This window comes from Zeugodacus cucurbitae, chromosome 3, assembly GCF_028554725.1.
Source record: "Zeugodacus cucurbitae isolate PBARC_wt_2022May chromosome 3, idZeuCucr1.2, whole genome shotgun sequence".
Taxonomy (NCBI): domain Eukaryota; kingdom Metazoa; phylum Arthropoda; class Insecta; order Diptera; family Tephritidae; genus Zeugodacus; species Zeugodacus cucurbitae.
Genome location: NC_071668.1, coordinates 3394753 through 3408108, shown reverse-complemented (window position 1 = coordinate 3408108; position 13356 = coordinate 3394753). Strand labels below are relative to the sequence as shown.

The following is a 13356-nucleotide window of genomic DNA, read 5'->3' as shown; positions in this document are numbered from 1 at the left end:
AAATGCAAGAGAGAGAGAGAGCGAGAGAGTGCCGATAAAGAGTAGCATATGCAGCGCAAAGAGCGTCAGCTGTCGGGTGGGAATGTAAACAGTCGTGAACAGCTGTTTATTTGCATTGTTGTTGTTGTTATTTTTCTTTTTGCATGCCATTAAGCGTTTTGTGATAAATCAGTTTATAATTCTTTAACAAAATAAAGCAAAAATCAGTAGAAGTCTACTGTCAAAGCTGCTTATCTTCGCACCATATATTCGTAACTAAATTTTTTATTCGCATTGTACCAAAATCATAAATGTTAACAATCGCTGACCGACATTCCTGCAAAATCTCTAATTTATTTATGCATAAATATATCAAACCCACATGAAATTATAGGCGATTTCAACACACGAGCATACATCAGGTCACACGAAACTAGTTTGGCAGCTTGCCCAGATGCTTGCAGAACTCGTTTATGGAAATATACATATGTACTCATATGCCGACCAACGTTGAAGTTCAAGCGTTCTTGCGCATGCGTGCTGCATAGCCAAAGAGGCATAAACGCCAAGCAAAGCAAAACAAAACTAAAATCAAAATAAGCGTCAACATTGTTGTTTTTTGTGTACCTGCCGCTGACGAGCATAAGCGATATTTCTTTGTTCAACATGCTGCGAGGGTTTCACGCTCAAAACTTGTTATCTACACATTTCTGTAGGTGTTCGTTGGCTTGCTCTTCGGAACTTTTCTCTTGCGTTTGCTGTCTTAAATCTCACCTTTAATTTTTTTCTATTTATCTCAACTCGTATTTTGTTTTCATTCAATACTTTTCACGGTCATTATTAAATGTTGCTGTGAGTAAAGGAAAATGTTCCTAGGGAAAATGTTGCTGTGAGGCATAATATGGCTTGTCTCAGCAACATAATTCAAATATTTTTAAATTTGAAAGCAAGTCATTCAAAACTCAAAATCACTAGCTTTACCTTTAATAGTAGAAAAAATGTTGCTAGCAACATGTTGCGGAACAAATTATATTGCAGACGGGACTAGAAGCGAGATTTTATTATTTTTTATTTTATTTTCTTTGAAATTTAATCGAAAATATAGACTTTTAATGATAATTGGGCCAAATCTCCATCATCTTTCTTTTATAAACAACATATTGTATTATATTTGTGTTTCCAGATTCTTTTTGAAGAAATATTGTAGAATCGTTGTGTTGCTCAACTTTCGAAATATACAACAACTCTAAAAACTACACATATTTAATAGTGGATAAAGACACGCGCTTTCTACTTCTCATATTTCACAATATTATAGAAAAAATAAAAATAAAAATAAAATGAAAGAAACAGCAATTCATTGAACTGTTATGCAAATATTAATGGAATTAATTTACAAACTTCATTCGTTCAACTTATAAAATCTTTGCTGAAATTTTGCCAAATGTAAATGAGAGCTTGTTTACCTGCATATTAAGTAGTGAAGACAATGAAGACAAGAAACGGAAACAAGGTGTGCGTAGAAGTAAGCATGACAGAAGTAAAACTTCCTTCCTGGCGACTACTCTCAGAATAAGTATACTCCATAGAAATCTAACTAGCAACACTTCTTGAACTTTATATTCAACTATAAGCTTTCTTGGACCTCTAGAGTTTGATATGGTGGCAACGCTATTCAAACTAATATTTTATAAAACATTTATAGAGAGAGTTTTTAGACGTTGGTCTTCACATAGAGAACAATTTTTAACCACCTCACCAATTTCTGACACGAACAGGCTTTTACAAAGGTGGTTTAGAACTTTTGAGATCTTGAATTTCTTTGAAAACAGTAAGAATTTCCCATTACACTGGCTAACAAATGATTCACTGAAGAATAAATTCTGTCATCAACAGTTCTTGGAAATAATTGCAAACATTGTAATTAGTCTGTCACAGATGACAATGCCACCGCGAGCTTCGATGACCAGTCATACACTCCACGTGTAAGAGCACAAACGTGCTTAACAGTGGATTTTCCAGCTGAACGATTTCATAAACCATTTGAACGTCATATCAGGAAGTCAAACGATTAAAAATCAAACAGTCCACTTTCCCACAAACTTCAAGTTCCCCAAACAAAAAAATAAATCGGGTCGAATTAAGCGTCATTCGTGTGCGGGCAAAGGTCACTCAGCTCAATTGCACCCACAAAGTCAATATTTTAACTCTTAAATGCGCCAGCAACAGGCGCGCAAGCGGCACACGGCCTTTCAACCACTTTGTCCATCTTCATTCGAACGTAAATGCAAAAGTGCATTCATTCACTCTGTGTTTTTGTTTGTGTTGCTGTTGTTGTTGTCATTTTCGCACATCACGTCGCACAGCATCAGCATGTTGTTAATTTAATTAATAGCGCCGACAAAATGTACAAAGTACTCAGTCAAACCGACCGTCCAAACAACACACAGACATACACACATGCCCCAGTGCAGTAAGTACAAGCAACAACAACAACAATGACAATAAATATGCAACTGACAGACAACGCGATTCCATGCTATCAATTTAATTACGGTACATTCACGTGTGTGTGTGTGTGCACTTGTGCTTCATGAGTACAGGAAATCCCACGGTGGGTGGTAAGAACTATAGGTCTTGAGTTTCAGACTGGTTACAAACTAGTCCACTATTGATTAGCTGCCAATTGAATGGGATAACAAACAAAGTGATGACATAATCAGTTTTCATGATTATTATTTATTTTTTCGAAAATTCTTTGACTCCGATAATTCTGAGAATTTTTCAAAGATTTGTTTCCAAGCGCGCAGTTTCCTCTATATTTAGAACCAAGCGAAACACTCGCCGATAACTGGTTGCCATGTTATTGCTTGTAATCAATACGGTAGCCACAGTTATTTCTACTCACATTAGACATACACACAAGTTTGCACTTAAATTAACATGAAAGTGAATTGCTCAAATGGTAAAAGTGTAATAAAAAGTCAGTAAACTTTTTTTTCTGTGTCCACATTTTTCCAACGACAATAAAATGAGTACATATGTAGGTATGTGCGACCGGTTTACTACGTCATACATTTGCACTTAAAATCCAGAGGCGGCGTAGGGAAACACTTACAGAGTAGAGGGTTCAAAGATCCCCCTTTAGGTTAAGTGGATAACGAAAATAGAGGAGGATGTATAGGAGAGGATTGATATTTAGAAGAAGTGTTTAAGACATGCTTAAGAAAATAATTCTAACTGAAAACTGAACCTTTTAATAAACTCTGAAATGAAAGACATATGGAGAATCTTCCATCAATTCAAAAGTTCTAGAAAAATATTTTCCAAAATTTTATTATATTAAATCCAAAAGAGAGGAAATGTTTCCCGACATCGAATTCAAGTTTGTTTTTAACTTCTTTTATACCAATTATAATATCCCCGTTCCGAGTTTGAACCAACCCGGTTGGTACCGCTCCCAAGCGACGACTCTGAATCTCTTACACGACGTCAAACGTGTAATTTTGTAACTGTTTACTTAGTATTCCTCTTACGCTGACACAGTTCAAATCAATTGAATGTGGGCACTCACTATTTACACGAATCTTTAGAATTGTGACATTAACTCGATAGCGCACACAACCTTTAGAGGTCAACAGATGTCGCGCTACTATGAATTTGATTGACTAAAAGGGTTTCAAGCTTATCTTTCAGGTTCGAAAACCTCAAAAGTATCAAATTTTTACTCAATACCTCTTCAATAGCATTAGATCATAACTTATTTATACTGTCATTATTAGATTTTACTCAATATAGACACTGCGCGTGCCCTACAGCACCCTCTACTGTCTAGTTGGTTAATTAAATACAATTTAGCTTCAATTAAGTTGGACATTTTCAAAATCTTTCCCACATAAGACGCCCATGTCTAACGGAATGTCAAAACATTGTGGCATCACCCCAAGCACGGTATCCAGATTGCTAACGCACATTCATGAGGGTTAAATATGGAAATAGTTTCAAATAAATTGCAAATAGCTTGCGTAGTAAAGTGTCTAGAAAAGGCGTTGATTAGCGGTCATTCACACGAGAACTTCGGACGATTTGAAATCTTTTTCTTTTTCAAATGTGCGTAATGAAAGGATTGTGGTCGTAAGTAGGAGACAACATAAATTCTCGCAAACGTTATAGCTTTGTGATGCTGCTTAGTCATCACTTCATTATCATCAATCGCCAACACCGTCAAGCAACATATCATTGCATGTACCATACTTAAGCGGGTCTAAGCTGAGCGCTGAGCAACTGTCACAAAGAAAGCGTACAGTGTTGAGATTGAAATTTGTCGGCACATCATTACCAGCCATTCAAAGTCACCAACACTCATACGCGCTGCCTTCCAACCGATGCGAATAAACGCGCACTTCACGCGACCACCCATGCTCATTCTACGCGCAGCCAAGCCATGCCGCTCGAAGCCAAGCACATACGGCCGTTTGTAGAATGAGATGCGGGCAGAACAATGCGATCGCAAGCCAAAGAAGACGCGCAAAACTTCAAGTGTAAACATAGTTGAGCTGGCGAGCTTAGTTCAGTGTCTTTTGTTAGGCGCAAGTTGAACGTTCTGACCGAGCGGCAGTTACTAATAAAAGGATTCTACAGCTTTTCTTCTTTCAGTATAGTGTGTGAAAATATTAGTAATTTAAGTCTCCCGACCGAGTCCTGGTGTTTGTGAATGTGAAGTGCTTAAAGTATCAAAAAGTAAAGGACTAAATTAGTAAGGACCTTGCTAAGTCCGCCAACCGCAATTATATTAAATCACAAATAATGAGTTAAGCAAACTGAAGTGCAAAATAATACAACAAATATTGACCGAAATCAATGCGTGAAACCCTGCGCTCAAGCGACAAGTATTAAGGATGTCGCACACATCCGGTTGCAGTATTTTAGATAATTTAACAAGCTCACAGCCGCAGCTGCTGACGCGTTGCAGCAGTACGGACAGTGGCAGCCAGCTGGTGCTGAATTGCCAACGAAATGGCAGTACCGTCGTCAAAGCCGTTAACCACCCAACCAACGCGGCGCAGCGTCCACTGCTCAGCGCAGGGGGCGCTAGGCAGGCGTCGGTCGATGCGACTGGCGGCATACGCAACTCGGGCTTTGTGGACAATTTTGCGGTGCAACGCCGGCATTCCGAGTACGTGGAGGCCTATGCGGATATGTTGCAGCACGATTGTAATGGCAAGTCGAGTGCACGACATGCGCGGCCATTATCCTGTTTCGTACAAACAAAACTCACAAAGAATGGCTATGTAAGCGCACTGCAAGGGGAGGACGACGTGCAGCAGCGACAATGGCAGAATTCAGGTCAACTGCGGCAGGAGTTTGCAGCGAAAATGGCAGCGTGGCTAAAGCCACTGAAGTAGGCAAACCAATTTGATTTCGTTTTATTGCAGATTTTTTTTTTGTTATTGCACCAAGTTAATGTGGTGGAAGTCTGTAGCACTTTAAGTTATTGAACAAATGGAACACTAAAGTGACTTTAAACCCCATGCTGAGAGCCATTAGTTCCTAGAAAAATCCGTATTTTCGATATCGAGGGACGTTTAATTATTAATATAGAGAATGAGATCTCTATATGCCGTCCAAAACCTGACGAAAACTCCTCGACTTGATAGACGGTATATTCCAAGGAATTCGCCTTCAAAATTATTTTCCAAGCACTCATACAAAGAAATATAATATTGGAAAGAACAGGTTTTTTTGGATGTGGACGGTTCTTCCATAGATTAAACATTACCATTTAAAGAAACAAGATTTCCTTCCACAAGAGATTGGACCAGAGTCCTTAAAACGTAAAGATTTGTTTGTAATCTCAGTAGATAAGAACTTCGATCTTCGCAGGATGTTCGTCCAGCGGACAGATTTACTGAACCTGTCTGGCTCCACTTCCATAACAAGATCCTTAGCGAGATCCTTACTCCTTGTTAGGAGTCTTAAACTTATATATATATTCGCATAATCCCCACATTACTGAAATCTCATATAATTTATATAAAAAAATGTTAAACTAAATTATTAATTGCTTATTTCCCTCTCCTTTTTCCATTACAGCTCGCAAAATAATCTGTGCAATGGCGGTATTCCCAGCCAGAATCACATACTCGCACCAAAGATACAAAATAACTGCAGCCCAAATGGCCCGAAGAAGGGCACCGTCACACTGTCACACCTGCCACAGCGGCCACCAGTCGACATCGAGTTTTCTGAAATTTCATATTCCGTCTCGGAGGGACGAAGGCGCGGCTTGAAGACCATATTGCGTAGTGTTTCGGGCAAGTTTCGCAATGGCGAACTCACCGCCATCATGGGACCGTCCGGTGCGGGGAAGAGTACACTTATGAACATTCTCGCCGGCTACAAGTAAGTAACAAACATAATTAAAGATATCTGCATGAAGGATAGAATTTAAAAGAAAGAAAGCGTTGGAATTAGTGAAAAGCTAAAAGTTTTTTGAAAGAAATGCAAGAGCAACATGTAAACGAAATGAAAGCGGTAATTATATTCCTGCGGTCGCATTAAGATCCATAAGGCGGCTAAAGTTTTGAATAATCCAATAAGTCGCTAGTCATTATGAGAACTTCAGCCACACATCTATGTCTGTATGTGTAAACCATAAGCAAGAAATATGCGGGCAAAGTGCTTAGTGTGCCAAGTATCCATTCTTCCTTTATGGCTTCCTTCCTTGTGCTATTTTCACACACTCTGAAGGGTAAAATATGGCTCAGTTTGTAACCCAGCTGAACTGCAAGCTATTTCACGTAGTCCTTACAGCTCGTGCTATTCTATGATGCTATTTAGGACTCCTTCAGTTTTTGTTGTTTGGCATTTGACATTCTTCGAATGTTTTCCGATTTGTTGGCATTGCTTTGTCATGTCTAGCTGTTTATTAATATTCCGTGTTTGTATGTCCGTCTACAAGTTTATGGGCACTTGAGGCAGCATTAGGTTCCTTTTGAGGCGACGGAAGGGGACAAAGCCATTCAATATCTTTGTTGACATTTTTGTTTGTGTATTAAGTGATTTAGTGACAATTCGAAGCTGGCCATTTACCAGTTCGACGTCTTAATAATAAGAGCATTGATGCAGCTCGACAATGGCGGGCGTTTCGCAAATAGGCTGTATTAGCTCTGACTTTTATGGAACTACATTGAAGGTGCAAAGTAGTTAGATTGCTTTGCCTTTTCAGCACCTTGAGTCCTTTGTGTTAGACTATTGATATATTGGAAGGCTTTCCTTAATGATTCCTCTTTGATTAACGCTTCATTATCGCTAAATTGCTCTCCGGCGAACATTTTCCTGATGTTCGATTACAGAAAAAAGGCACTAGGACCAGAACTACCGAAGCAATTCGAAGCACTTTTGCTCCCCTTCAAGAGACGACTTAATATTTCTTCCATTAACACCATTCACTTTCCATTCCAGAACTTCGCAACTGAGTGGTTCAGTGATGATCAACGGCAAGGAGCGTAATCTACGCCGTTTCCGTAAACTCTCCTGCTACATTATGCAAGATGATATACTCATCGCCAATCTGTCGGTGCATGAGGCCATGATGATCTCGGCCAATCTCAAGTTGGGCAAAGATATGAATTTGGCAGCCAAGCGTGTTGTCGTCGACGAGATACTCGAAACAATCGGTTTGCGGGATTCCAGCAATACGAAGACCTGCAATCTTTCCGGCGGACAACGCAAGCGTCTCTCGATCGCACTCGAGTTGGTAAATAATCCGCCAGTGATGTTCTTTGACGAACCCACATCTGGGTTGGATAGTTCCACATGTTTCCAGCTAATTTCTTTGCTCAAGTCGTTGGCACGTGGCGGTCGCACTATCGTTTGCACCATTCACCAGCCGTCGGCGCGTCTCTTTGAAAAGTTCGATCACTTGTACATGCTCGCCGAGGGCCAGTGCATGTACGAAGGACGCGTACGCGGTCTGGTGCCATTCCTCTCGTCGCTCGGCTACAACTGCCCTTCATATCACAATCCAGCCGATTATGTGCTGGAGGTAGCCAGCGGCGAGTATGGCGAATCTGTGCAAAAGCTGGTGGCGGCGGTCAAGAACGGCGAGTGTAAGAAATTCAGTCAAAAGGACTACGGTTTGACGGATGTGCGCGGCATTGCCAATGACATAGTCAAAGGTGACAGCGACTGCAACAATTCCAACAGCACATCAAGCGCGAACAACACAACGCTAACGGCGACCACAACACTAACTCTGGAGGATGAGAAGTGCAAAATGGATGAACTCTCGACCAGTTTACTGCATGCGAATGCACTCACTAAGCCCATCTTGGAGACGCAACAATCACAACTATCCGACTGCACCGTTATCAACTTGAACATTCCAAACAGCACTACCGACAATGGCAACTCCAATAGCGGACTGCCCTACAGCTGCAGCTTCAGTTCGAAGGGCGGACAAGTTGCGCTCACTGGTGCCGCCGAGAAGGCAGCGGCCGCCGGTTGCACCACCTCGCTCTTGGACTCACACGAAAGTGTTATCACGCTGCCCAACAGTTCGGGCTTCCCCACCAGCGGCTGGACCCAGTTCTGGATACTGCTAAAGCGCTCCTTTGTGACCATCATGCGCGATCGCATGCTCACGCATATGCGTTTGGCCTCGCACGTCATTGTCGGCGCCATCATTGGCATGATCTACTACGATGTGGGCAATGAAGCGTCGAAGGTGATGAGCAATGCCGGTTGTATCTTCTTCACCACGCTCTTCACCATGTTCACGGCAATGATGCCAACGATTTTGACGTGTAAGTACACTTGCGAGAAACGCATCAATCATAACTGTAATTAAACTAAATATTCGTTTATACGCAGTTCCTACTGAAATGTCGGTGTTTGTGCGGGAGCATTTGAACTATTGGTACTCGCTGAAGGCGTTCTACTTCGCCAAGACAATGGCCGATCTGCCCTTTCAGGTACAGTAACGATCACTCAAGTAAAGTGACAATGGAATTTTTAACCCTGCACATATTCACCTCCCCGCAGATCGTCTTCTCCAGCGTCTATGTGATTGTCGTCTACTACTTGACCTCCCAACCCATGGAGTGGATGCGCATCTCGATGTTTGTCTTCATTTGTGTGCTCACATCGCTGGTGGCGCAATCGCTTGGGCTGCTCATTGGTGCTGGCATGAATATCGAAGCGGGCGTCTTCCTTGGACCCGTCACAACCATACCAACTATACTGTTCTCCGGCTTCTTTGTCAACTTCGACACCATACCGGGTTACCTGAAGTGGGTCACCTATGTTAGCTATGTGCGCTATGGTTTTGAAGGTGAGTCTACTCTATTATCACTTCTATTATGCAGAATACTAATGTTGCTCCATTCTTCCCTCGCATTAGGCGCCATGGTGTCGATATATGGCATGGATCGCGCCAAATTGGAGTGCCACGAAATGTACTGTCACTTCCGCAGTCCCAAGAAGTTCTTGGAAGAGATGTCCATGGACAACGCCGAGTACTGGGTGGATGCAGTGGCACTGCTGGGCACCTTTGTAGCGCTGCGTATTGTCGCGTACTTCGTGCTGCGCTGGAAGCTGCACCTCATACGCTAAGCGCCCGTAGCATATACGATATTTGTAGTTGTACTATGTAATTATATAATATTATTGTATGTATATCTATGTTATGTATTTATAAGTAGACAGTCACAAAGACAGTTCCATGAGCATTTCACGCCGATTTCAGTTTATTTGAAATCATACGTTTAATGTGTGTGTGTGTTTTTATACCATATATACTATATATTGAACTCGATATTATTTAGCGTCTTGAATTGATATAAATATGTTTTAGTTATTGTAGAATTTTTACACATAAATAATTGTACTATATCTATGTATATATATTAAGATGCATGCTTGCATTCGGTGCTTTAAGTTTCTTTCACCCTATTTTCGTTATTCCGTAAAGATTTTTGTATGGCAAAATGTTGGAATATTTATAAGATTAGCACGTAAATAGCTTCAAATAATATTATAGGATATATTAGATTTTCAATAAAATTCCAAAACATTAGAAAACACATAGTAACCACCATTATTATACAAGACAAATGGCACGCTGTTACACAATAAAGGCTAAAACCATATGGTTAGAATACAAAATTGGATGTACTTACTCGTAACGACCTGGAAATATATGTGACGGATAAATCAAACTGACCAATCGGTATATTTAACCAACAAATCGTACTTCTGAAATTATTGCGGCAAGAATATTTATTTCATTCTCCACATAAGACCTTCAAGACGATGTTCTTGCATACTTTTAAGCGTAAAGCCAATAAATGCGGAACTTTTGCTTTTATATAAATATTGTGGCATACTTTTTAGCGTGTAGAAAAATGAAATTGATTAACAAGCAAAATTAATTATGTTTACCAATTTAGTAGTCGAACAACTGACTTTTATTTCCTACAATGACTGACTCCCTAACTCAGAATCGACTGCATGAATATAGTATAGTTTCAGGCTGTCCAGAAGTTTCAGAGTTATATATTTATGTCTCGATTTGGCTGAAATACAATATTATGCTCCATATAATGTGCTAAGTACTGAAACGAGAAGACATTCCTATTAATGACCAATAAATTATTTGTATTTTCATGACCTTATTCCACACATATCAGACAAAGAAGAGGCAAATAGTTACCGTTATTTCGATTTTTTTTCCATATAATATGAACAATTTGATTTATAAAATGCAGATGCATATACAGCTTAGCTTTTGTAACCGTGGTGCTGGTTTCCATAACTACTATTCTTCGGTATACGCCTAAAAGTATGTTACATTCTTCAAATACATTGTTTGCAATATATATCGATACGAAAACTACAGTTGCCATTTATAGAACAAAATTGTAAATATAAAAAATGATATACACCAACAGTAAAAATTATAGGTGAATTAGAAGAAAAAAAATATGACACCCTCTTCAAGACCTCACATGCATACCTATTAAGAAAACTTATATACCAACAATATAAATAATTTATTCACACTATTTTTCAAGAATTTAAAGAAAGATTACAAGTTATTACAAACATAATTTCACACATACACGATGTATTTAGAAATCATTCAAGTGGGAGCTGGAGCAAGCATGCTCAGGTGATATTGAAGAAATTGTGATATGTCAGCGTTGTTCGATATTCATTTGATTTTATAGTAAAAACAAATTATTTTTTTATATATTTTAAAACAAATGTAATTAATTACTACATAATTACTTTTTAATTAATGTAATTGATTACCATATAATTACTTTTTTTAATTACTTGCAATGCCAAAAATCTAGCGAATTTTCTGTATAATATGTTTGAGAAAATGTTGGTGCTTTTTTATACACTTTTTGGATATTATTTTTAACTTTAATTTTTTAAAAATAAATAAATAATTAAATTTTTAATAATAAATTAATTTAAAATTTTTAACAATAAATAAAATAAATGTAAATAATTTAATGCAATTTTTTTCATAGAAAATTTTGGAAATTGAATGTGATGAATATGAGGATCAGTGATCGTGTGTTTGGAAAACGTATTTAGATAAATATATAATGAACTGTTTTTCCTATTATTAAGTAGTATATTTTTGTAGTGCTATTTAGGTTAAGTGTTGTTGGAAAATGTTGAGATTTGCAAGAAAAGGTGATAGAGAAAAAATAGGAAAAAAAATTTTAAAAGCACATCACCACGTTTGTAAATAAAATTTGTTAGAAATCAGAACAGATTTTAACATCGTTAAAGAAAACGATTTTAACTTGTGAATGTTGAAAGAAGGAAAATGAAAGTTTTAAAGTGTTCAAGTGAAGCCACAAAAAACAATTTTTGTTTGTATATTTATTGGTTAAAACGTTTTAAAAGAGAAAGCCAAGTAAGGGTCAGATCAGTAGTTTTGAAGTGTACATATTCTTATAGTAGGATGTCATACACACGAGATCGGATGCTGGGTGTTTTAAAATAATATGAACTTCATTTATATGTATCACCTTTCATGCAATTTATAATCCCTTTTTGCTTGATTCTCTTTCTCTCTCTTTCTCTCTTTGAGTTCTCTATTCGCAAGCAATAAAATATTTCTAAGATACGAGTTTTTCATTGTTATAGGGGCCATCGCCTAATTCTTAAGAGTTTTACTTTGTTTTAAGCCATAAATGTACGAAGAATTTCTGACAAAAATCTATTTTGAATAATTTATACTTATAAAATATTTGAACTGATTAAAAATTTAAGTAAAATATTTATACATACTCAAATTATAAAAAAAAATTAATAATAAAAAAACAACAAAATATCTTAGTGTGCAATAAACCATTAAATATAAAATAATATTGAAAAAAATATATATATATTGAAAGTGGCAACATCAACTTTATATAAAGTAAGAGTTGCAAGAAAAGGAGAAAAATATATATTAAAAATTAAAAAAAACGAAATCCTTTAATATCAACCTTAGCAAAATTGAACTAATAATCATCTAAATACATATTTACAAGTACATGGAGTTGTCAAGCGCTGCTTTACAAGCAAAAGACGGCGCCTACAAATTGTCCGCAAATGTTGAGAACAGCAATATATTCACTTAGTAAATACTTACGCACTTCTATTATACATATATGCAAAAACAAATTATGAAATGCACCTGTTTGTATGTATGTGAATGGATTTACTCCATTTTAAAATAAATAAATATTAAAATATTTAAAAAATAAATAAAAAAAAGTATAAGCAGCATATATTAGCAAATAATAGAACAAAAAAATATTTTACATATTTATGTATGTATGTATAATCACCAATTGTTATTTAATGCAAGCAAGCAAGCAACTGACATTATTAGACTTTGAGGCGTGTGTTTTGTAAATATGCAGTTGGTCAAGTAGTTACGATATGTGTATGTGTTTGTAATTTATTATTAAACATATATGTATGTATGTATATACTATTGATTTTTCTTACAAAAAATATATTTTTAAGTTCAGCTATACTAAATACTAGTAAATTATATACTTGAAATCACTCAAATAAAATGATACAAAAATTAATTTTGTTTTACACACTTGAGTATAATTTATACAGTAAAAAATGAAAGTGGAAATGAAAGATTGCGTTAAGAGGTTACATGGGTTTTGTCGCGTAAAAAAATTGCCTATTTTCAATATTTTTTTTCCCATGTAAAAAATTATTTATTTAATTCAAACTTTTTTCTGTCTTATATATACATACATATTTAAAGAATAATATCTGAAATTTTCAAAAAAAAAAAGTAAAACTCCTTCATTGCGACGTCGTTTCCGGTGACCCCTCGGAAAA

General features: G+C 37.2%; 1 protein-coding gene across 2 annotated transcripts in view; it reads left to right on the top strand.

Moving 5' to 3' along the window:
* Nucleotides 1–10940, top strand: part of LOC105213059 (ATP-binding cassette sub-family G member 4) — a 35613-nt gene extending 24673 nt beyond the window's left edge. The window contains exons 1-6 of one of the 2 annotated variants that reach the window (XM_011185594.3): nucleotides 4497–5380; nucleotides 6073–6381; nucleotides 7444–8786; nucleotides 8854–8954; nucleotides 9025–9313; nucleotides 9383–10940. In XM_011185594.3, coding sequence (XP_011183896.2) covers nucleotides 4878–5380; nucleotides 6073–6381; nucleotides 7444–8786; nucleotides 8854–8954; nucleotides 9025–9313; nucleotides 9383–9594 — 2757 coding nt within the window. In that variant the 5' untranslated portion in view covers nucleotides 4497–4877 and the 3' untranslated portion in view covers nucleotides 9595–10940. Of the gene's footprint in view, nucleotides 1–4496; nucleotides 5381–6072; nucleotides 6382–7443; nucleotides 8787–8853; nucleotides 8955–9024; nucleotides 9314–9382 lie in introns of those variants that run through there. The other variant, XM_011185595.3, reaches the window with a different exon arrangement.
* The last annotated feature ends 2416 nt before the right edge of the window (nucleotides 10941–13356 follow it).